General features: G+C 44.7%; 1 protein-coding gene across 1 annotated transcript; it reads right to left on the reverse strand.

The window, feature by feature from the left end:
- Positions 1-8,289: 8,289 nt before the first annotated feature.
- Positions 8,290-9,144, reverse strand: LOC138267079 (uncharacterized protein F54H12.2-like). The gene has a single exon (XM_069215926.1). The coding sequence runs from the start codon at positions 9,142-9,144 to the stop codon at positions 8,290-8,292; it is 855 nt and encodes a 284-aa protein (XP_069072027.1).
- Positions 9,145-26,548: the final 17,404 nt, after the last annotated feature.

Below are 26,548 nucleotides of genomic sequence, written 5' to 3' on the forward strand. Positions count from 1 at the left end.
ACAGAATCTAATTTCTGGAACCCTGTCTAGCGAGGAACAGTCCTCCGAAACACCTGGGTGTTCACACTGGGTCCCTGCTCTTTTGACCCATTCTGGTCTGTCCATCCAGAAAGGTGGTATTGCTGTTAACAAAGAAACTGCAGATGGTATGGCTCAGGGAAATATAAACCACACATCTAATGCCTCAAGTAATGACTCAGAACATGGCACATTGGATCGTACTAGAGTCCTGGACACATATATAAAAGAAATACAACAATCTGATAGACAGATAAATTCAGACTACGCCTGAAGACTTTAAAACTTGGGCAGGGGGTTACAATACTGCGTCCTCCAGAGCCAGTCTGAGGACTTTAAGCCAGAGTTTGGCGTTGTGTAGGAGGGAGGTGGTCCAACGTGTGAATCATAAGTAATATACAGACGTGACTAGGTGTGCGAAGTCGCCTAAGGAGCATAAGACACGCATTTATTAATACTAGTGTACACAGGTCTAAGTATATAAAAAGAGGACCCAGGATATACCCACTAAAGCTCTAAGGTTCTTACAAGCACTCAAAATAAAAAAAACACAAGAGCCACTCAACAAATGTGTAAAACCCCAAAAATCAACACCTGTCACATATAAAACGACCCCAACTAGACCTCACAACATAAAGTTTGGAGACAACATCACGAACATAGGGGTTTTTAAGTCCTCATGGGCCAGGGTCCAGAGCATGGTTAACCCCAAACAACCTGCAAAACCCCAGCCCGTGGTAGGTGGAATGGCAAGGACACAGCTCGTAAATACATCGACTATTGTTCAAACAGGCTTCGGTCGGTTACCTAAAAACAATTGGGCTTATAAGAAACAGAAGTGGGCCAGTAGCACTAGAAACTGTGAGCTCTTAATAAGGAAATAAGAAAAAGCCAAACTAAGGCCCTCATTATGAACTCAGCGGGATTTCCCGCCGAGTTCTGAGCTGGCGGTGTAAACACAGACCTCCAGCCCTTTGAGGACCCCACTAGGCCAATAAACAACATTTCTCTGGGCATGGACATTGCGGACGGACCACATGGAGCCGTCGGCAATGTAGCAGTGTGGCGGGTGCAGCAGCACCCGTCGGGCATATCACTGCCTGTAAATCGGGCAGTGACATGCGTGACAGGGCTGTGCACTGGGGCCCCTGCACTGCCCATTCTAACTGCATGGGCAATGCAGGGACCCCCAGGGGGGCCCCAGGGCACCCATTCCACCAGCCTTTCCCTTGCGGGGGAAACTGCCAGGGAAAGGCTGGGGGAACACAGGTTCTTTATCCAGCTGGCAGCGGTCCGGACCGCTTGTGTTCATAATGACCGCCCAAGTGTTACAGGGAGGTATAAAAATACAGCAGCACCGAGCCTTAGTCAGCTATCAGTGAATGATACATCCATGAACCCCCATCTTGTGACGATCCTCAACCTGAGGATTCAGAGCAGGTGTTTTTAGAAATTGTTAGACGGTACATTCGTACTGTACAGAGGTTTAACGCCACAGAGCATTATGAGGAATTCATTTTATTAACCTCGATCGTATAAATTCCTCTGATCACGGCATTATAGCTATCCATCAAGCCGTACACACGCTCATAAAAAGGCTGTTACAAGATGTGGGCCCCAACGATTTCTTTCAACTACGCTTCCAGGGGCAGGGCATTGATAGTCCCATGTTCACATGTCGAACACCCTGTGACGTATTTGACGCTGTAGAATTTCTAGAAAACCTCTCTACCTGCTACAGAGTAAGGCTGAAATAGTTGCCTATGGCACCTCTAGAGTCGTCGCCCTTGTTGTCGGGGATCACAAAGGTGGTGTTTCCAGACCTTTAAAGAGCATCTTGAATAGTAAGATTATTGGAATGAAACAAAGATGGTTGCTCAACTTTAATACACGGTCAACCAACATGTGTCTGGCTGCTAGCATAGCAGGGCTACTGATTGATCACTCTACACCCGATGCTCACTTTCTGTCTAAAGTTGCTGAATCCCATAGGGTGTTTGAAATGCTACATGACCGGATGGTCGGTTTTGGGGACATAGGTCTTTTTGAGAACTATTTTGCTGTTACGGTGAAACTTCTTTACCACAACAGTTCCTGGAACTACTTCATGACCAGGGAGCGGACGAAAAACAATACTGTGTATGTTCTCCATCATGAAGATCACTTTTACGGTATTTTGAACCTGAGGGGTTTTCTAGGAGCCAAGTACTTGTGCACCAATTCCGACCATATGTCCAACACACAAACCGCTCACCAATGTGAAGTGCACTGTAAAATGTGCCAGAGAGACTGGTGTATTGAGATCACGGGGCAGACGGTACGGTGCTGAATGTGTATTATGTTTTGTCGCTCACAAAACTGCTTGAGAATACATATCAGACTTGTTTGTTGTGTCTCTAAAGTATACTGCAGGAGATGCGGGTGCTATGTCGCATATGAGCATAAATGCAAAGGTCTGAAATGTCCTGATGTAAAGTATATTGTCACACTTTGGTAGAACACAAGTGTTACATGTTTAAAGGGTTCCCTCAGACCAAATCCGAAGACTACATAGTGTTTTATATAAAGTGTACACAGGAGACGGGTGTACATCAGCCTAATTATATTTATGCTCATCATCTAACTTGCGATGACAACTGGGAGTTTGAAGGGCATACGTGCGTGAACAATTTCCTCACCACTATCATGCAAACAAAATTCTGTGGTACACTATGCTGGCTCATAACTCGAAAGCGTACAACTCCTTCTTTATGATGCAGACTATGATTGGTAAAAAGATGGCTGTCGAATTCATCACCCAGGGCTCCAAACTGATGTTGTTCAAGGCAATGCCTTTTCAAATAAGGTTCATCGAGTAGCCCACAACATGTAACAATATAATTATTTTCATAGCCTGTTTCACAACGGCTTACGCTCGTTTAGAGCTTTACAGGTTGTTGGATAAACTTCAGGAGTGGTGGCTGTATCACAATACCAACTCTGTTATTTTTGTGAGTAAGGACGGTGATGAAAACCCACCCATAGGTGATTATCTTGGAGATTTGACCAGCGAATTAGATAAGGATGGCTACATAGTAGAATTCACTTCATTGAGACCCAAGGCCTATTCCTACAAAACTGCTAACAACGCTGTGCGTATCAAAGTGAAAGGTATCACCTTAAATGTTAATAACACAGTTAAAATCAATTTTGACAGTTTAAAGGATTTGGTGAACGAATACGCTATATCGAAGGATGGCGATAATAATAAAACCATTGTTGTACAACAGCCCGGCATAGTATGGTACAAAAAGCAGTGGGAAATTACAACCCAGCCTTTACATAAAACCTTACGGGTAGTGTTTGACAAAAGGGTCCTTACTGAAGACTACAAAACCCTGCCATACGGTTATTAAAGTTGCATTAAAATACCGAATCCCAATGACTATGGACACAAGATTGCCACATTCATTCTCCTGCGTTTTTAGCAGGCCCCTCAAATTGTGGTAAAAGTTATTTTATAAAGAAGTTGTGAGGAAATGCCCCGGGGGGGGGGGGGGAGTTTATCCTGCACCCTGAACAATAATGTATGGCTTTATTTATGCTGGCAAAATCTTTATACTGAAGTATCCCTAAGGTTCCCTCACATTAAATTTATAGAAGGCGTACCTGACACTCTCAACGACGATGCAAGTTACCTGAACACCGTATGAACATGGTGATTGTAGATGATCTTATGCACAAGGGCAGGGACCATCCATAAATAGAAAAAGCTTTTACCCAATATTCACACCATTGTAATCTAAGCATATGTTACATCGTGGAGAACTTGTTTTACAAGGGTAAGAGCAGTCGTTCTATAGCTCTAAACGCCTCATACCTCGACCTATTTAAAAAAAAACGTGATCATCGCTAAACAGATGTACCCCGGAAACACCCAGTTTTTCTTCAAAGCTTTTAACAACACTACCACTAAACCTCACAGCTATCTCCTGGTAGACTTGAAACCCAACACTCTAGAAGACTACAGACTAGGTGCTGATATTTTCCCACCCGACCTTTGCGTCGCTTACATACCTAACACACAACCTAAATCATATAAAAAGAATAATTAAAAAGACTTTTGCAACATTTACTCTCTAAGACGTTTCCCAATTTTCGACCCTTGGCTCCCTTGACCTATGGGCTGTGGGCAGTGACTCCCCATTATATTACTTTTTTTTCATGGGTGGTGGGATGTGAGCCCGGAAATAATTAGGATGAATCCGATGAAGAGATTATAATCATAGAATATGAGGCAGAGGCAATTTAAAGGGAATAGTCCTATTTTTGCTGCAAAAATAGGAAGCCCTCCCTCCTGAACCGGATCTATTGGCATGCATGGTTTGGGGAAGGTCAACAGCTGGCCCTTGACCTCCAGCTCAACGAGCCTACTGACCGCAAAATGCAGAGAAATACAAAATTTCATTTTACTAATGTCTAATATCAAACATCACTTTATGTTAGGTGAGTCGTAATCACAAAGGGCGAGATGTTCCAAACTTTCTTTTTCCTTTAAGGAAAACGGGCTGCATTACAAAAAAAAAAAACTGCTTTATTTAAAAGCAGTCACAGACATGGTGGTCTGCTGTCTCCAGCAGGCCACCATCCCTGTGAGTGCCGCCACTCGCAAGGGGGTCGCATATTGTGACCCACCCCATTATTATTAATGAGGTGGGCCTTTGCTACCCCCTTGCGAGTCGCAGATGGTGTCATGGACACCATCCTACATTCTGGATCGCGACTCGCAATTTGCGAGTCGCAATCCAGATTTTTACTGCATCTGGCCCAAGTGCTTACCACCTTCTGCTTCTCTATGCACCAGGCGTTGTACGTATGCATACTGGATATTTGTTTGTACTGTCATGTCTGTGTTAAATAGAGAACACTAATCACCTGATATAGCCTGCTCTATATGTTCCCACCAGCATCATAATTGCTTATGTACCGTCTTACTGTTAATATTTACAGCATTTCTTGTGCCTTCTTGTTGCAATAGTTGCAATAAATAGCTAAAAAAACCAAATACAAATAATCTTGGAAAAACGATTGATCTGAGTAGCAAACACGATGATATCATGACATACAGGTACCTGGTACTTTTCACCTTTTATCCTAGTGAAATCAGTCATATGACAGAACTGATGCCAGAATCGAATCATTGGAAAAATTACTGGTATTAAAGCCTCCTTCAAACCTCCTAGGCCGCTGAGGTGTTAAAATGACTTCCTAAAGCGCATTCAGGTTGAATATTTTTAATGACTAATATCAGCTGCTATAACTCAGTGGCATAGCTATCCAGCCTGCAGCGGGTTCAGGAGCCGCAGGGTTGTGAGGAACCCCCTCACTGGTAACAGTTTATTTAATTAAATTCTATCATGTTTTTACGAGTCCCTTTTTAGGGCTTCGTCTGTGTTTGCTTTCCCTGCTAAAGTGTTGTTGTGTGGAGCAGCGGAGAAAGAGAAACTGAGAGACATGGTGAAAGGCTAAAAGCTGGAGACTGCAGTTGCGTGTCCGTCTCTGATGGTGGAGGAGAGAGAAAAATATACAGCAGACATGGGGAGTGCAGAAAGAGAAGAGAGAGGTGGGCTACTGAGATGAAAGAAAGGGGGAAATAAGAAAAGAGGAGAAGAGTACAAGTGTGAAATAGAGAACAGAGAAGAAAGGGGGTAAACAAAAAGGAAAACATTGGCGGTAGCAGGGAAAGGAGCCATGAGAAGTCGATAAGATGGAAGCGAGAGAAAGGAGATATCAAGAATCTTCATGGCCAAGGGGATCATGAACGGGGGTAAGATAAGGATGTGAAAGAGAAGAAAAAAAGATGGCAGTAAGACCAAAAGAGAAAGGACAAGATATAAATGGAAGAATGGAATGCAGGGCATAGATGCGGCTATACATTGGCTCCCAAACTGTGTGCGGCGCCCCTGGCTAGTTTTGACTGCGCACCGGGGAGCACTGGTGCACCAATTGGGAACCACTGCTCTAAGCCTTACAATATAGGGTGCTGACCATGTCCGCGCGTCTACGCCGCAATTTAGCCCTTATCAAAATGTTGGTCACAGCTAGCCCCCAACAAAGAAAGGCCATCCTTTGCATGGCTTCGGACAACTTAGTGGCAGCTATTTCAGAAACTGCCCTAAACACCCTAAAAGGAAACGTCCCTATATCAGAGAGTCAGTTCCGTACGCTGAAGAAGAGACGTAACCTTATCAAAAAGCTTAGTAATAGAAGGGCTTCCCTCGTTTCTAAGAAAAAACATGTGAAACAGTTGGGCGGCTTTATAAGAGTGCTTCTAGGCAGAGCGAGTCTTTAATTACAAACCTCTTAGCTGGGAACTAATGGATTACGCCCAAAAGATGTACTTGGTACAGCGTCATCAGCTGGAACAGTTGGGCCCTTCTACGAAAGACGCTTGGGATATACAAAAAAATGAAACACTGCACCTAGATGCGGAAATTGAATTTTTTTTAAATTGTACTGATTTAAAACCTTACGACAAAGCCGATCTTTACTCCAAAGTCCTTCAAACCTTTCTACATTATTACAAGCAGTGGCAGTCAGAAACAAACGCACTGTCTGTATATACCCCCAACTCTGATATGTCATCACCAGCCCCCACCGTGCCTCAGGCTCAACAGCTCCAAATCCGGTGGCCACATCACCCCCGCCCCCAGACGTCTCTGTTGAAGAAAGTTTACAAACTATAAGTCCGAGGTACAGAGGTGCGGTGCAAATGTTACTAAGTAAAATAGCTGCTTCTAAAGATCTAACCTAGTGGAACGGTCGGGGTGAATTCCTCTATAAAGGACAGCCGATTGTTGGGTCTCAAATGTACGACCTCGTCAAAAGATTCACACACCCCAGAACCCTATCGCTTCAGAAAGGGCCTAGAGGCTGGGACGGGTTTCTACAGGCTGCTGCAGAACTCAACGTTTCTTTGACGATCATTGGTAATGCTGAACACAGACGGCTGTTTGAAAGTTTGAAAGGTCCTACTTACAGCCCTCCAAGTACTCCAATGCCTTTTGTTTCTGAATCCGGCCTAGAGTGCCCGCAGCCCCGCTTATCTCCCAGTTGTCCCCCTCATGGAGCACATCACCTCTGTCTTTGGAGCCTAAAAATACATTGTCCAAAAGGAACACATGGTTACACGTTTGATACTTCTACTTTTTTAACCTATGCACATGTTTTACACTGCCTTTGTATAGTTTTACACCTATTAATGTATTTATTGGTTTCTTTCAGCATTTACTTTCTTTAGTATGTTTGGTTCCTATATGCTTGTCCAAAAAGTATATGTAATAAACACTTTTTAATCGTTTCACCACTCTTCCGTCATCTTCTTTAGTGTATGGTCCCCGTCGTAATAATAAAATGTATAGTTTGATTTCGAGTTTAAATTCTTTTATTGTAGACAATTATAGTTGCATGTATATAAGCATGACACGGCCTTACACATTTGACGCACATCGTAATCTGTTTTAACAACAGTGGCTGTGGACCCCGCATTTTCTTTTACATACTTCACAGCCATACAGTAGTTATTTACTAGATCGCACTCATATAGATCTAGAAAATGTCTAAATGTCATACCCTCAGACATTTTACTAATAACATATATACAGTGTTCCCCGCAGGTAACTGATAAAGAACCCTGCACCCACATCTTGTTATACTCAACCCTACCAGCAGCTTTTTTTATATACTTAAAAATAGGGTTTTGTATAGATGGTATGCTAGGGGAACACCGCGGAAATGTCAAACACTGTAACCTTGTCAATATCCCAAAACATTCCCACCCAGTGTTTTCCACCCTTGTAATGCGGGTCTGTGTTAAAGACTAGCGATCATGGTCTTTCTACACCAACTTCCTGGGGTAGACTGTAGCTCAGAAAAACATCTAAAAAGAATTTCCTGGCATATTTATGCCTCCTCAAGAACTCACCTATCTGCACAGTGTCAATTGTACAATATTTGAAAGATAGTCAAACATGATTTGGTGGGCGTGGTTGACCTGTATGACGCTGTCGAACACCGCAAATACAATCATGTTCACATTGGTAGCCAAGGGTTGACTAAAACATATTTCAGCTTTTAGATTTCTGTTTTTTATCAGATTATATTGATCACTGTCTTCCATGTCTGGTGTCAAATCGAACGTGAACAGCATGTAGCCATCCCCATATCCTTGTCTTGATACGACGGCTCCGAGTCCTTAAGATGGTTTCCTTTTATCGACACCAGTCCAAGATATTACCTGATAAAATTCAAGGTTCCAAAACTTGGTGTGTACGGTTTCGCTGGAATCACTGACCCCTTGTGTACCAACGCCACGTAGTTGATGTCATAGTGTTTGAAATTGAAAGGGGTTGAGGTATACTGACCGATAAAAGCTGTATTGTCCACAAACCCTATAATAATAAGTTTCGGTAGCTGTCCAAGAAATACATTTTGCTGCTGTGTTAATCTGGTACCTGTTGGAATGCAATATATCTTCAGGGCTACTCTTTCCACTGCATACTTGCCGTTCGATACTTGTAAGGCCTCGGCGTGAGCCAGTCTGACGCTTGGTGACACTTTCACTCTCTTTACAAATAAAGTGGCGGAGGGTATTACTAGTTTATATTGTTCCACATTCCCACTGATGTGACAGAACGAGTCCTTGTGGGTTAGTTTGATCTTAAGATTGATACCATTGACAAGTAGGTTATCTTGGTAAAAAAGGTCCGAGTGTATGCGACCTAGGCAGTCGCACTGCCTACTGCTGGCGGTAAAGCTCGCTCTTTTTACAAAACCTTGATTGTGGCCGTCCAAAGCAGTAGCTTCAAAATGACCGTAAGTATCTTTGTAGAAGAGGCCCACTGAACGCTGTGTGTCCAAGGCATCACTGCTGTCATTAAGAATACTCTCAATATATGCCCTATATGCATACATGTTATCATTTTGCATGATAATGTGATCACCGAGGCTAATGTCCACCTGATTAAACATGGTTGCTATGGGGTAAGCGATCGTTGCCACTCTAGCGTTGTTCGCTATATTGGAGCCATCAGCTTTTACAATTTTACAGATGAGGTGCAACAGTGTATCGTTGAGGTCCAAACACATATCCTGGACCCTGACACATAAAACTCTATTGGCGCCAAAGGTGTTAAAGCGACTAGTGGCGATACCTCCATGAAAAAACTGTTTTTGATGCTATTCTGCGTCAGTTTTAGATACAACAGGTCTAACTCTGATTTAGCGCATTCACCCGATGCGCATTGTTTACAGGTTGATCGGCTTTCTAAAAAATATTTACGTTAGCGACCCTTCTCTTCTTCTTCTTCGAAGCTCTCTTCCAACTTACGGATCTTTGCTTGTGAGCGCTTTTTGAAGACAGCCGTCATTTTTAATAGGGGGCCAGCGGAACCCTGAACTTTGAAACACCATGCTTCCATTTAACAGATGTAGGAGACTTGTACACCAGCCCCGCTCCTTCTTGAGGTTGCTTATTCATACGTTCAACAACCGCAGATGTCACAGAACCCACCACGTCCTGCGTGATGTTCGTAGCAGCCACTTTAAAGTGTGGTTTTGCAATTAGCCTTCTTCTCAAGAAAGGCATAGCTCTTTTAAACAAACTACTGAAGAATCCCCCCCAACCTGGCCCTGTACATAGCTGGGGAACCTTGATACTATGGCGGCGGGGCTCCATATCCAGTCTGGTTTCTGTAATAATCCCTATACATAGAGGGGTCGCCGTATGTTTTCATAATCACCATGATGACTTGTTAATAGTCGCTCTCCCATCGAGGTCTTAAGTAAAGATTAACAATAACTTTCCCTTATTTAAGGGACACCGGCTCAGCTTGGTCGTCGCAGATCATGATCGTAACGGTGTCAAAATGTTTTTTACAAATTGATATGTAGTCTGGTTTGTTGTATTGTATGTTAACCATTGTGTTATTTTCACCCTTTACCTGGACCCATCACAGCAACGGTGAATAACTATCCCCTATCCTCTGCAACTCTACCATATTGCTATATACATTGAGTGTATAGAAGTCACCGTTAATATTGGGACACGACTGGTTCAGTTCTACATGACTTCTGATATGCTGCACTGTTCCTAAAACCCTTTTTAATTTACTGGAACAGTTATACTCCGAATAACGATTTGGAGCTTCAAGAAACACCTTCTGTCTAACGTTATCCTACACTAAATGGATATTCACACACGACTCAATGTTGGCTAGAGTTTTGTTGATGGCTCAGATCATCGATGCCACCGATGGGTAATATCCATATGGAAACCCGGTATGGATGGTCATAGCGTCCTGAGCACGCTTTATATTAAATATGGTGTCGTACATTGAAATCTTATTCCATGTTCTGGGGTATTGGATTTCTGTTAGGGCTTCCTCTCAATCCCCCTTCAGGTCTACAGGTTTAGCCAATTTCATTGTTTAATTAGAAATTCTGTTGTCAGGGAACATATCCTTTGAGGCATTGGAGTGATAGAAAATGGCGCTGTATCCATCTTCGCGTCTACAACGATTCCCCCATCGTACTCACACAACCTGCACGTAACTGCCTGGTATCCAACTGTTACATTTCTCAGGCCACCCCCGCCATTTGACAAAAACCTGACGGTTATCTCCGCTACTTTTCCTTTTCGGAATCTTTTCAACCCTGTTCAACCTGTGCGAATCATTAGGTACCTTCTGTAGCTCCTCCTTGTAAAAGCCACCCGAAACCTTTTCCCCATCATAGACCTTTAGCCTGTAAATATATACATCCTCTTTAGGCTCCACACTTTCCACTATGACTACCTCATCTGTAAAAGTCTGTTGGTAGCCCTTCCTAAAGACCCCCTTCAGTTTTGAAACCCTAACATGGTCACCTTCTTTTAAAACAGGATTCTTTACACCTGCACCGATCTGTCTCTCATACACAGTTCGCCACACCGTTACGAATTATCAGCTGTTACATCTATGGAGACCGTTTTGATGGTTCTGTGGTAAGTGGCGCTATAAACATCTATAAATGTCTTTAGAACATCCACATACCGGTAGGTGTTATAAGCCGTGAAATATCTCCACATCTTAAACTTTAGGGTACTGTTAAAACGCTCTATGACAGATGCTTTTACCTCCGTGTGCATTACAAAATATTTAACATTATGCTGTTTTAACAATTTCTGAGATGCTTTTAAAAAAAAGTATTTTCCTGCGTCTTTGTAGTATTTGAAGGGTTCGCCCTTTCTTGCAGATCGCTTTAAAGGCTTCAGTTACACCGGAAACCACTTTTATCGCTTAGCGCTTCTGTGTAAGCGTACTTGGACAATACATTTATAACCGTTTATATGTATCAAACACTGTTATTATGCTTTGCTAAATCTTGAAGACTGATTATGTCTGCCTGCCATTGATAATCTACTTGCTCATTAATGATGGTAGGTCTTCTCTTAAAACGTTTCCTGGTGGGTTTATAGAGTGAATACTCCTCTTCCCCAGACAACCACGTCTTCACAAGCCCGTGACTGGCTGTGTTTTTATTCGGAGGGTGAGTAATTCATATTTTAGAGGTGTTGTCCGGAAAGGAGGTTAAAAGCAGTCAGACTAGCGTGGATGTAATATTTTGCAATGTATATCCCTAAAACAAGGAATACTTAAATGGAGAATGTTTGCAAAGTTGGTATTCCTCCGCAGAGTGGTACATAAACAGGACCCGTAAGTACTGCTGACGCGAAACTGCGTGAAGATATTTTGTGTAGTTGCTTCGGGATGGGGCGACCTTCAAACGGTGCAGAGCAGAGGTCATGTCAAAGTCGGACCTATTACAGCATCACCTGATGGAAAGGTGTGGGCTGAGTGGGAATTCTGTGTCAGGACCAGAGGCTCCAATTATGCTTCTCAATCTTTACTACTCAGAAAAAGCAGCAGCCAATAAAAAACAGTAAACACTTAATTAGGCTTTGAACCTTGCCTCCCATAACCACCAGTAGCAGACCAACATAGTCTATAAACTGGTGAGGCACCATCTGACTTCCTCTTTCTTTGCTGCTCTGCAGTCAATTAAGTGCCTCCCCGCTTTTTACATTTTTTATTAGACATACAATGTGCGTTTAAATTACGATACCGTAGTGTTTTAGATTCGCTGTAAATTGCACGCTCGTTCTTGTTCCCCCTCACACCAGGGTGCGTGTTGCGCCTGTAATTTTTCTTTTCATGCAGGCAATTTGTAGTGTTACCGCCGCTTCTTTGACTTTTTTCATGTTTGTCAAGACGTGCTTTACCGATCCCGTCACTGTTTCTGTTTATGTGGCTTAAGTTATTGGCCTGATTGCCGCCGCCTCGCTGCTAATTTAACACCTGTCAGAGGCGCTTGTGTGACATATCGCGACCGGTGGGTCAGGCAAAGTTTTGCCTCTCTTCCAGGTCGCGTCTATTGCGCACCAGAAGACGTGGGTGTTTAGCCCAATTGGGCCATACGCGCATGTGCACACCCTACGAGAGGGGGAAGTGACGTCTTTTCAACTTCCTTTTCTCATACGATGATGGATGCCAGCCTCTGGCTGTATTAATGGGGGCAGTGAGCATTTAAGCCCAAAATTGCCTTACGTTTGTTCCCAAAACTATTGATCCTGATCCGGGGATAGTTGTATTGTGGCAATCTATTTCTGGTGCCGCTGACAATTGTTCTCAGACGCCCTTGACCAGTGTTGGCTAGAGCTGTAATAAATGAAGATTTTGCTATTTGAGCAATTGAGGTCACTTCACTTTGTGAAGTTAAAACAGTGATAGGATCATGTATGATGAAGAGTACTATGAACAGGGCTTGGAGATGTATGGTCCATATGAGGACGAAGATTATTATTTTGAACCCTGTTTTGAACATGTTACTGACTCTTCAATGCAAAAATCCTTGGATAAAGTGACTCTGCCCTACACCCCTTGTCTAAAAGGATTGACGACTTGGCTGAGCCTTCGTCTTCTCTTCCTTCTGGAAATACCTCATCTCCTTCTGTCCTTCTACTGAACAACTTTGGCCTCACACGAGCAAGTTGGCCAATATTTCCCTACCTTCTCCCTCTGAGCATACTTATGCTAACGCTTCAGATCCTCCTACCCCTATAGCTTTGCCTACTGCGGCTTCTGATTCTTCCTTTTCACATGAGTCCTTACAAACTAAAAAGCGCAATAAGAAGCTTAAACTTTCCTCTTCCTTTCTCCTTTTACTTTTGAACCTTCTGATATTATTCACCCCAGGTCTTCGGATTGAGCTCCAGCCCCTGCTGTGGCAGAATATATGCAGTTGCATATTCAGAAAGGGTTTGAAAAGGAGGTTAGGTCCAGATCACGATCTGAGTGCCCTCGCCCGAAGCAGGTCTTCTAGCGGAGGGACAGCTTTTTGGGGACAAATTTGTGTAAGACATTGCAAAATTTGTCAACACCTTCACGTCCTTAGACAAATCTCAGCATTCCCTTAAAAGAATGTTTATCACCCTGTCAACTTCAGTGGTGGCTCTCTCACATGGAGGCCTTGAAAGGCAGAGCCATTTTTGGAGAATCACCCAAGATGGTGATAGAGTCAGATGCCAGTCGCTGGGAATGGGGAGCGAGATGCGGTCCTTTTTTGACAGGGGGTCGTTGGTCCTTAGAGGAACCTCGACTCCCCATCAATTATCTGGAATTCTTAGCTGGTTCATTTGCCATCAGGCCACTCTCCCCTCTCAGGAGCAATTGTTGTATTCTCCTGAAAATGGACAATGTTGCTGTAGTCAGATACATCAACCGCTTGGGGGGATGAAGTTTCGCCTCTTGGAGAATATTGCCAGGGAGTTTTGCCATCTTTGTCTGGATCAAAAGATCATGGTCATAGCAAAATTTCTCCCAGGCAAAGACAACCTGGTGGTATATTGGAACTCCTGGTTTTTTAAGGATTCCAGCGATTGGAAATTTCTTCCTTCTGTGTTTCAGAAGGTCATGGTGTTGATGGGTCAGTGTCAGGTGGACCTGTTTGCATCTCGTCTCAATTATGAGATTCCAACATTTTTCAGCTGGAGACCGGATCCGTAGGCTCTTGCAACGGACGCTTTTCTTCAGGATTGGTCAACTCAGATTAATTATGCATTTCCCCCGTTTGCCATGATCCCACAGGTTGCGACGCTCTTGCTTTGTCAAGCAGCGTCTGCAATTCTCATCATCCCATTATGGAGGACTCAAACATGGTTCCCATCCCTGCTGGAACTCTTGATTGCTCTCCCTCTGCAGCTCCCGATTTTTTCTCAACTCCTTCTGTATCCAGTAAGATCCCTGCATCCTCTTCTACTATCGGGACAACTGCCTCTTATGGCCTGGAATGTATCGGGAGACATTCTCAAGTGCAAGGCCTTTCGACTTCAGCTTCCTCATTTATACGCCAAGCTTGGGCTCCATCCACCCACAAAAGATACTCTTTGGCATGGAAAAAGTGGGTGGGTTGGTGCCTTTGAAGAGAAGTGAATCCCATGGGATCCGAGGTCAAAGACATTATAAATTTTCTGTCTGAGTGTGCTGAAACAGGACTGTGTTACAGGTCAGTAAATAACTTTAGATCAGCCATTTCGGCTGAACACTCATGGATAAATAGTAAACCTGTTGGTCAACATCCATTGGTATGTAAATTGCTTAAAGGTATTAGGGTGGCAAATCCACCTAAACCACGTTATTTGCAAATGTGGGATGTGAATGTTGAGTTAACATTTTTGAAAAATTGGCCTGATAATCATTTGTTATCTATGAAACAATTATCGGCAAAATTGACCATGTTGCTTTGTTTAATATCTTGTTGCAGGGTTTCTGATGTGAAAGCCTTAGTTTTAGCAGGAAGACTGTTTTCTCCTTCTGCAATTTCGTTTCTTATTTCTAAACGTACAAAATGCATGTCTACTTCTGTGGATTATCTGGCTTTTCCGCATAATACAAATCTTTGTGTGGTCAAGTGTTTAAAAGTTTATGAAGAGCACACTGCGAGTTACAGAGCGGATCCGTTTGGACCTCTTCTCATCTCCATTCAAAAACCTTTCGGACCGCTGTCAGCGGCTACTTTCGCCCGCTGGGTTCGTTGGGTGATGTCAGAAGCAGGCATTGATATGTCTTTATTTGAGGCTCATTCCACCAAAGGAGCCATGGCATCAATGGCTTTTCTTTTGGGTTCTAGGTTAGAAGATATTCTGAAAGCTGCCGACTGGTCCAGTGACCCAAGTTTAAAATGTTTTATCATAAACCAGTAGTGCATGTTTCTAATTTGGTGGTGGATCAGCCTTGAACCAGAATAATCAGAGCCTCCGGTCCTGACATAGAATACAAAATTTTCTAGCTTTGCGTTAAGAATTTTAGATTCAATTAAGGACACGGAGATGAGGATTATCCCACCCAGTAAATAAATTGAATTAAAATGTTATTTACACAATTTGTTTTGTAATGAAAGTATTTTTCCCACCCTTGAAATTACTAGTTGTAATATACTTGTCTCATAATGTTTTTTTCTTTTTAGAACCTGATTCCAAACAAGGGTGAAGTTTTGGTGGAACATCCTTTTTTCGTTTTGGCAAGGATGAATCCTTGGTTGATGTTCCTTGCGGTCAGGAGACTGTTTCTGGACTCAGGCACTGAATGATATAGCTCGTAGACAAAGAAAGAGGAAGTCAGATGATGCCTCACCTGTTTATAGACTATGTTGGTCTGTTATTGGTGGTTATGGGAGGCGGGGTTCAAAGCCTCATTAAGTGTTTACTGTTTTTTTATTGGCCGCTATTCTTTTTAGTAGTAAAGATTGAGAAGCATAAACCTTGCCTCCGTGCCCTTAATAGAATCTAAAATTCTTAACGGAAAGCTAGAAAATGTTGTAATCTCCAGTTTCTACAAAATGTTACATTGCGGTGAGCCATCTTCAACTGACCCTAAGTTTTGCCGCTTTAAAAAACTGCATTCTGTAAATTGTGTCTTCTGTCTTTTAAAAGTATATGAATGTGCTGAAAACATGTCAATTCGAAAGACGCATATGGATAAAAAAACAGTAAGGCTGACTCAAGGTGTGCTAAGGCGCCACTTAACCACTGTACAATTTGTAATTCCGTAGTACACATTGACAAGAACTGCTTTCCAGTTGTGTGCAATAATATGACAACAAAAATAAATATAGAAATCATGTACTTCAGAGACTGGGATTCTTCTATAAACAGTCTCCCACCTCTCAGTACATGAAGCATTGCTGGCTCAGTGGCAGAATTCTCCCCTGCCATGCGCGGGGTCCGATTTCAATTCCTGGCCAATGCACATCTGTATTTGTACATTTATTTTTATTATATAAATTCTGAACTATTTTCAAAGATTACAAATGAGCCTAAACACACATTTGTGCAAACAGAGCCCGCTGCATCAATTGTTCATGCGTGAACTAGAACAGTTCACTGGGTCCTTCATTGGAAGCAGCTGCAGGGTCTCCTGCCCGCCCCTGGTGTTTCACGTGGAAATGTTCACCCATCATGCCACGTCTTTAACTCTTTGTATACAATCGGCTTTAATACACTGTCCTCCGGGCTTTAAATGCACCGGTGCTCGCAGGTACTGAGTACAGGCATGTTTTTCTCCTCCTGAGTACCGGTACTCATAGTGGCAGCCGAGCCAACCTTTAGAGATTAGGCATGCACTTGCATCAACCACGCCGGATCCAATTGCTTCACAATACACAGATAATCCAAATGTTTATTCTGTAGTTGGAACAGCCTTTATTGCCATCGAGAAAGAAAGAAAGAAAGCTTAGAGGGTCTGTGCGCCTGCTGCAGGTATTTGCAGTTAGCCATCTGGTGATAGTTCTGAGAGGGCAGCTCTCCTTTGTCAGAATTTGATAACATTTTTATCATGAAGGTTGTTTGTAGTAAACTGTAAGCCCGTTTACAGCGCTGCGAAGCTGCAGGAAGCTGTTTTGTACCTCAGTGGTTGTCAGATACTCTGCATGGTGTGGTTTGCTGTAACTGAGAAAAATGTGTTTCTAAGAAGAGAAGGAATTCTATAAAATACAAATGAAAATTGGCAATGTCTTTCTCTCCAATCACAGGGCGTGGACCGCCACTCTCGCGGGGTGTGTTGTTCCACCCCGGTTGTCCTCTAGAACAATACATGTGGTTTTACTGTGTTTACTAAAACACATGAAGATGCTTTATTTAAAAACAGTGTGATCCAGGTCTTCAAGGACATTAATGGGAACACTTGCATATGCTGTGTAGGACTCTGGATTACCTCTACTTCTGTCAGTAATGAACCAGAAAGGGGTGTGGAGATATATCTTAGAATGAAAGAAACAAATATCAATCATGCAGCATCAGAAAATACAAACAAAATAATAAAAACCTCTAAAGTGCAACAGTCAAGATACAATGTAAGCACATGAATAAGCGGCCTCCTCTCATAAAGCAGTGGCACAGAGCAGGTGGGTGTAGAGAGAGACTGATGTGCCATAAACCATGCGACTCAGTACTTCATTCATTTTGTTGTGCTATAAAGTGTTTATTTGCATGGGTGGCTCCTCTGCTAAGGTTTAGGAGCGTCACCCCACTGCTTTTAGCAGAAGAAAAATAAAATCATTAATAAGGAGTTTTATTATCATTTTATTTTTCAATCAGCTGAGCCAAGTTAGGGCAGGGTGGGGCTGGAGGGAGGAGTGGTTCATGCACCAAACGTGTGCACGTGTGTTTGCCTGGCCATGTTGGGGGGGCCAAACACACATGAGCACTTTGCATTTCTCCTCCCGGCTGTATTGCCCAGCCAGGAGGAGAACGTGCACAGGCCTTTGCCCCCTCTGTGAGTGCTGAAGCAGGCCTCTCACACCAATCACAACGCTGCTGTCATGCTGGTGACAGCTCCTTCGTCATTGGCTGAGGGGAGTCTGGGAGCCTGTGTGTTTCCGGGACGAGGAGGATGGAGGAGACAAATTCGCTTCTGGAGGAAACAGCTACGTTTTTTTATCCCACCACCCCTCCACCCCGTTCAGTTGCAGCCACCACTGTTTACATGATGCCCTTTCAGGACCTGTGGTTTCCTTGCAAATTTATGAGAAGATTATGTTGGAAACTGCACTATGTAATTTAAATACCACCTGTTTCTAATGCACAGCAATACAATTCTGATGTGAATAGATGCCAACTTAGTAAACACAAACAAGGCACCACCCCTAGCCACCGCCTACTACTCAACTTAGTGAGTACCAGCACTTCTTTTTCCCTTTTAAAGCACTGACTGTCCTGACTGACTGCCAGAGTCTGGGTGCACTGTTCACAGATCCCTTTAAAGTTTGATAGAGTCTGAGGTTAGAAGCAAAGCTCCCCATGTGCGGATTGCATAAACACTGCTCTTACAATGCAATCTGAAAGCCACACGAGAGAAAGGCCTTAATGAAGTGAGGCGATGTGCAGGCCCGTTTACCAAGATGTGTTCCTGTTTTGTGATGGGCCTGAGATGTGAGCCCTCACACCAATAAAGGTCATTTATACAACAAACAGTATAATAAGAGTTTAATAAGTGATTATTACAACTTCTTAAATCACTGCCAGCACATTATTAATGATAGAATGGAAGGCTGGGTTACAATCGGATAGGATTAAAATGCATGCTTTTTTGTCACATGAAAAGTTTTCTGTGAGCACAAACCCTCTGAGCTTTTCTTACAATGGTTAGAACGTGTGATCTCTGCGCTTAACAAGGATACCTGCAGTACTTAATTTGTGAAACAAATATCCCCAGAGCCCGAATCTGTGCTCAGAAGCTGCAGCTGTTGCAATGAAACATTGGCACGCAGAATACCGAAGCTGACAGTTTAAAAACCGCCTCTCATACCTCTTTAATCCAGTCCCAGAGACTCCCATCCCCTTTATCTCACTCCTGCAAGTTCTTGCTTTCTCCTTTTATGGCAGGTTTGCCCTCTTTTGGTTCCTTTGTTTAGTTTTCCTTTCTTGTACTTGGTGAATAAATGATGTGGGAAAAATAAGTGCTGGTCCCCAAAGATAAGTGCCAAAGCCCCACAACAGCAACCACTGTCTCAAATTAAGCGCTGCCTGCAGTAAATGGTTTATAATATGTATGATTCTGCACTCCCTTTATATAAACCTGTCTCTAATGTCTTTATAGTCAGAGACTTGTGACACATGCAGTAGTCTATTGTAAAGCATTGACGTAGCTGCTCAACTCTAATAACTTTCTGTCACAATGCCTGCTGCACATCCTGCAGCTGAGGGGAGAGACAGGTCAGACCGTGCAGCATCATTAAAGCAGCTGTTTAGGGAGCAAACATAGTTGCTTTTTTCTTCTACTGTTTTTCTAGCTGTTCAGGGACAAGCAGAAAGGAGATATGCATTGCAGCATGTTTATTTTTTGTACTCTGAGGATAATCATAGAAAAGTTAGAATCTTTCTTGATGTTTCTACTCATTCTGAGTTATTGTGCCTTTTTCTTTCGAAGATATTACTTATATTTAACTAATTATAATATATTTTGTGCAATAAATATCTCACAGCTTTGTTTATGTGTTTAATTTTACACTAAATATTCTATTTTAATTCTTTATGTTTAAAATATTCTCTCTCCGATATGAACGAGCTATGCACCAACGATTCAAGTGTTTGTGGGAAAGGTGATGGTGTGACAATATACTATAAGAAATAAAGTACCCCCTGCTCTACATGATAAGGATATTCCAAGTCACCTCGGCGTTCCACAACCTTATAAAGGAACTCCGCCTTCAGCCTTGCTTCTCTATATGGTAATTGAGCTCCTCAGTGACTTGCAATATCATAATAATATATTGCTCGGGGACTTTATCCCATATATCTTGTTGAGCTGTCAAACATGGATTACAAGCCTGCGACATGCTGGTTGCAGGTAACGCAATTAATAAAGCAAGTTAATCTTTTAAGCTATTTTATTATTCACCCATATGACTACTGATTACAGATGTATCTCTATGATTATTGCAATAACTAATAGAGATCAATTAACATTATTGTGGACCACATGCCTTAGCCCGTTAAGCTATCTTAAAACAGAGTCTGTTTGGATCAATAAAGTAAGCCAGTACAACTTACAATGTTACTTTGTCTTGATGTCAAGTTCTTTAGAGACATACTGTGTAAAAACCCATGAACATGTATTTGTAATTTGCTGGGTAAATTGTCATTAACTTTGCTCCTCGTGGCCTCGCCTATCATGAGTGCAGTGTTTGCTCACTGGGCTATAGGACATAAACTGCACCTCACTGATGTGGTCCAACCTGAAGGAAACTGGTATGTATATTGTAAGGAAATGCCTCCTTGGCATGGTTACCCCCTAACATTTTGCCTTTGCTGATGCTAAGTTGTGATTTGAAAGTGTGCTGGGACCCTGCTAACCAGGCCCCAGCACCAGTGTTCTTTCCCTTAACTGTACCTTTGTCTCCACAATTGGCACAACCCTGGCACTCAGGTAAGTTCCTTGTAACTGGTACCCCTGGTACCAAGGGCCCTGATGCCAGGGAAGGTCTCTAAGGGCTGCAGCATGTCTTATGCTAGGGCAGCAGCATGTCTTATGCCACCCTGGGGACCCCTCACTCAGCACATGCACACTGCCACACAGCTTGTGTGTGCTGGTGGGGAGAAAATGACTAAGTCGACATGGCACTCCCCTCAGAGTGCCATGCCAACCTCACACTGCCTGTGGCATAGGTAAGTCACCCCTCTAGCAGGCCTTACAGCCCTAAGGCAGGGTGCACTATACCACAGGTGAGGGCATATGTGCATGAGCACTATGCCACTACAGTGTCTAAGCAAAACCTTAGACATTGTAAGTGCAGGGTAGCCATAAGAGTATATGGTCTGGGAGTTTGTCAAACACGAACTCCACAGTTCCATAATGGCTACACTGAAAACTGGGAAGTTTGGTATCAAACTTCTCAGCACAATAAATGCACACTGATGCCAGTGTGCAATTTATTGTAACATACACCCAGAGGGCATCTTAGAGATGCCCCCTGAATTCATACCCGACTTCTAGTGTAGGCTGACCAGTTTCTGCCAGCCTGCCACACACCAGACATGTTGCTGGCCACATGGGGAGAGTGCCTTTGTCACTCTATGGCCAGGAACAAAGCATGTCCTGGGTGGGGGTGCTTCTCACCTCCCCCTGCAGGAACTGTAAAACCTGGCGGTGAGCCTCAAAGGCTCACCCCTTTTGTTACAGCGCCCCAGGGCATCCCAGCTAGTGGAGATGCCCGCCCCTCTGGCCACTGCCCCCACGTTTGGCGGCAAGGCTGGAGGAGATAATGAGAAAAACAAGGAGGAGTCACCCACCAGTCAGGACAGCCCCTAAGGTGGCTGAGGTGACCCCTATCTTGAGTTTGTAGGATTCACCCAATAGGATTAGGGATGTGCCACCCTCCCCAAAGGGAGAAGTCACAAAGAGGGTGTAGCCACCCTCAAGGACAGTAGCCATTGGCTACTGCCCTCTCAGACCTAAACACAACCCTAAATTCAGTATTTAGGGGCTCCCCATATCCCAGGAAATCATATTCCTGCAACTTGAAGAAAGAAGAAGGACTGCTGACCTACAAGCCTGCAGGGAAGGAGGAAGACGACAACTGATTTGGCCCCAGCCCTTCCGGCCTGTCTTCAGCTTCGAAAACCTGCTCCAGCTACGCATCCGACAGGTACCAGCGACCTCTGAAGCCTCAGAGGACTGCCCTGGACTACAGGACCAAGAAACTCCTGTGAACAGCTGCCCTGTTCAATACCAGCTACTTCTTTGCAACAAAGAAGCAACTTACAAAGACTTCACGTTTCCCGCCGGAAGCGTGAGACTCTACACTCTGCACCCGACGCCCCTGGCTTGACTTGCAGAAAACCAACACCTCAGGGAGGACTCCTTGGTGACTGCAAGCCCGTGAGTAACCAGAGATGACCTCCCTGAGCCTCCACAGCGACGCCTGCAGAGAGAATCCAGAGGCTCCCCCTGACCGCGACTGCCTGTAACAAGGGACCTGACACCTGGAACCAACACTGCACCAGCAGCCCCCAGGACCTGAAGGAACCGAACTTTGATGCAGCAGTGACCCCCAGGTGACCCTCTGCTGGGCCCAGGTGGAGGCTGTCCCCAAAAGCACCCCCTATGGCTGCACCGCTAGAGTGACCTCCAGGTCTCTCCTTTGAAACCTATACAAAACCCGACACCTGCTTTGCACACTGCACCCGGCCGCCCCTGTGCCGCTGAGGGTGTGTTTTGTGTGCCTACTTGTGTCCCCCCCAGTGCTCTACAAAACCCCCCTGGTCTGCCCCCGAGGACGCAGGTACTTACCTGCTGGCAGACTGGAACCGGAGCTCCCCTGTTCTCTATAGGTGCCTATGTGTTTTGGGCACCTCTTTGACCTCTGCACCTGACCGGCCCTGAGCTGCCGGTGTGGTAACTTTGGGGTTGCCTTGAACTCCCAACAGTGGGCTGCCTATGCCCCAGAACTGAGACTTGTAAGTGTTTTACTTACCTCCTAATCTAACCTTTACTTACCTCCCCCAGGAACTGTTGATTTTTGCAGTGTCCACTTTGAAAGTAGCTTATTGCCATTTTTACACAGACTGTACATGATATAGTTTTTATTCAAAGTTCCTGAAGTATCTAAGTGAAGTACCTTACATTTAGAGTATTAACTGTAAATCTTGAACCTGTGGCTCTTAATATAAACTATATAAAAACGTATTGGCCTGGAGTAAGTCTTTGAGTGTGTGTTCCTCATTTATTGCCTATGTGTGTACAACAAATGCTTAACACTACCCTCTGATAAGCCTACTGCTCGACCACACTACCACAAAATAGAGCATTAGGATCATGTACTTTGCCACTATCTTACCTCTAAGGGGAACCCTTGGACTCGGTGCACACTATTTCTTACATTGAAACAGTATATAAAGAGCCAACTTCCTACATATATCCAGACACAATTCCTATGCTTGCTGTTTCAAAGTGCAATAGGAGCACCTCACTAATAAGTTGTTGTGTGATCGCGTTCATAGCAGATGTGGGCTGCTGATTTGACCTGGACTGTTCTTATTTTATCAGAACCAAGGCTATTTGCATTGTGTTGGTCAGTGGTTGGAGTGGTGCAGTGAGAAAAAACAGATGTGTTGGATTGCAGCCCAGAGTACCAGTGGCTGAGATTAATTCACACATTGAACACTTCACTTTTTGATTTTTCTCAACGAAACACACCAAGTGTGATGGGTATGCCCAGACTAAAGCTGCACCTCACCGATAGGGTACAACAGGGCTGCACCCAGTCTGGGGTTGTTATTGAACATTTCAGAAGGTCAAGACTTAGTCCTTTGGTCTGGACTATTCATAATGGAGCTGGACCAAAGCTGGTTTACAAAGCTGGTTCTAGCTTTGGAGGGACACCATGAGTGAGAAAATGAAACTGGAGAGACTCGAGGCAATTACTAGAGGCTGACATCAATTCAACCATTCGAGTCATCATTTTGTATTCTTCTTTGTTATTATCTGACATTATTGTTGCCTCTGATTGTTAGCAGTGTTGGCTAAGGTGCTGTGTCCTATCCTTGGATCTAGGCAATAGCTTGCAATAGTAATGGTACTGGCCATTTAACCAGTCAGCTATTAGTGTATGGAGATGATTAGGGCTCAGCACACCTGGAAAAACTACTACAGAGCTTCATTCGTTAATGCTCGTGGCGAGAGGGACATCGGGTTCCGGGAGGAGCGCACTGCGTTGCCCGGACGGGCGTACATCCCTGCAAGACATACCTCCCCTCCATTGCTAATGGAGAGGGGGCCCCGTGGTTTGGATTGCTCTGGGCTCCCTCCTGCTGCCTCGGGGCCGTGCGGAGCCGGGAGAGATAACAGCTGGAAGACACCTGACTGGGCTTTGAGCCTCAGACTGCGACGCCGGACAACAGCCTAAGGAGGTGAGCTATACCTAGTGGATATCGGCTGGGGTGGTCAGCTGTGCTGAGCCGGGGCTGATGACCCCCTTTCCCACAGGATGGGCAAACAGTGGAAGAAAAAGGACACAATGGGTGACGCCGGTGCGCAGTGGGGCTGCCCCACGTCCCCCCTACCAAGGCAACACGAACGGGGCTTGAGAACTAGTCTGAAGGAACCTCGCTGGGAGACATAATGCAGGCAATTACGTTCTCCAGGGAAAGCCTTGAAACAAAGATTGACTCGCTGGCGGTAGACTTGGGGCTGCGCCGAGAGGATCAATGTCGCCTTGCGGAGCGGGTGACGACGACGGAGCGAACTCCGGAAGCCCTTAACCCTGGGCTGACAGTATCCGAGGAATGGATAACTAAATTGGAAAAGAAAACAGAGATCTTAATGGCCCGCGCTGAAGATGCTGAAAAACAGATCCAGAAGGAACAATATGGAATAATAGGTATTCCCGAACAAATCGAGCACCACAACCTACCTGAATACCTGGAGTGATGGATCTCGGAGAGCGTTGCACCGGAGGGTCTCTCACGCTTCATTGCCCTTGAGAGGGCGCCTAGGATACTCACGCGCCCCCCCCTCCGGGAGCCATGCCACGACCGGTGATAGCCCGCCTACTGCATTACAGAGATCGGGACCATATCCTCGCACAGGCCAGAAAGGCTGGAGAAATAAGGATAGAAAACACTTTGATCGTATCTTCCCCAATTTCTCACAAGAGGTGCAGAGACAGAGAACAATGTACTTAGAAATCAAGAAACACCTACGGCAATTAAACATACTATACGCTATGCTATTCCCTTCCACACTGAGAATGGCAGATGGTCGGGGAGCACAATTCTTTCAGACACCTCAGGAGGCGAGAGACTGGCTGGAGGAACGGGGAGGCCCAGCGGTGACGGGGACACCCCGAGACACCAGACCCCGCAGCAGATGCCGGGGCACGAAGGGATCTAGGTGGAAGAGCGCGGCGCCCACATCAGAGGAGGCACATGCAGAAAGGCAACGAGCCGCAGTGGCCTCCTTCAGTCAGAGAAACAGCAGCCCATGCTCGGCGGGCACGACAAGGGAGACGGAGGGTCGGACTCAGAGGTGGAGTGTGCAAGTTCGGTGACTACGAGCCTGGAACTGCTGGTGGTGACGCCAGGGACGTTGGAGAGCATCATCTGATGGGCTGCCCCAGTATCGGAACTTTTACCAGACTCAAGGCATCTAGGATACGCAAGTTATGAGGCCCACAGCAAGATATGAAAGTTAACCCCGGGCCGTGAGCTCTGCACCTTATCTGGCTTGAGCGTCTCTTTTTGCCCGCTCACCTAGAATTAACTTAAGTTTGTAAAAGTTTAGATGGGGGATCGTTCAGTCTCCTGTCCTGGGGAAGGGGTGTTGAGGGAGTTCTGGTTGTTTAAAGAGGGAACTGTTAAATGGCTTTCCTGTAAAAGATCTGTGTCCGGAGGGTGTTACGGTCTGGGTCATCGGATGGCAGCTGTGCGGAGAGGAGCGGCTGGTGGATATTCCTAATGGGTGATCCGCAGGGGTACAAAGTGATTTCTTGGAATATAAGGGGAATGCACAATATGACTAAACGGTACAAGGTATATTCCCAACTGTGTAGAAGAGGGGTACATGTAGCAATGTTGCAGGATACTCACCTGACGGCGGCGGAGGGCGCAGCACTACAGAGGAGATGGAGGGGCCAATTATTTTACACAACTTACTCAGCATACGCAAGAGGTGCCTTGATATGGGTTAAGGCGGGAGTCCCATTCCAGGTTACTATTACACTGACAGACCCCAGTGGGCACTTTGTCGTGGCCTCCGGCCGCTTGGGAGGACGAGATATAACGCTGATAAATGTGTATACTCCTAACATAGAGCAAGGTGCGTTCCTCTGTCAACTATCAAATACTTTAGCACCTCACATGCTACACACGGTATATTTGGGGTAGATTTCAACTGCAAGCACAACCCTGGTATAGATAAGTCCCACCCACCACTGCGGGACTCCACTGTGAACGCGCTAGCTAAAAATGTCTCAGAGTGGCAGACAGAGTGGCAATGGCTAGATACTTGGAGAACTCTTTATCCAATGGCCAGAGAATATTCTCAATATTCTGCAGCCCATGACCTGCATGTGCGGCTCAATACCTTTCTTTGTACCCCGGAGGTGCATGTGCGGTCGCGGCGGCGGAGTACCTGGGGAAAACTATTTCTGATCACAATCCGATCCTGTTGCACTTATCATGGACACAAGTCATTACACGAATACCCACTTGGCGACTCAAACTGGGTTCACTAGAGGGCCCTGCATTCCGAAAACAGATTCAGGAGCACATCACTCACTACTTTGAAGACACCGAACCCACTGCCCCTTCACCACACACACTATGGGAAGCATTCAAAGTGGTAGGTAGTGCACGGCCGCTGCATAGCAACTTCCACGGGGATCAGAGGGTCCTTATTGCGGGACATTGTTGTAGGAGAGAGGGAAGTTAGGTCGCTGGAGAAACTGTCTCCGGACCACC

Source organism: Pleurodeles waltl, chromosome 12 (assembly GCF_031143425.1).
Source record: "Pleurodeles waltl isolate 20211129_DDA chromosome 12, aPleWal1.hap1.20221129, whole genome shotgun sequence".
NCBI classification, from domain to species: Eukaryota; Metazoa; Chordata; class Amphibia; order Caudata; family Salamandridae; genus Pleurodeles; species Pleurodeles waltl.

What these genes read in the sequence shown, in the direction of transcription:
- LOC138267079 (XM_069215926.1), bottom strand. Translation starts at nt 9,144, where the DNA reads ATGTGTTTGGACCTCAACGATACACTGTTGCACCTCATCTGTAAAATT.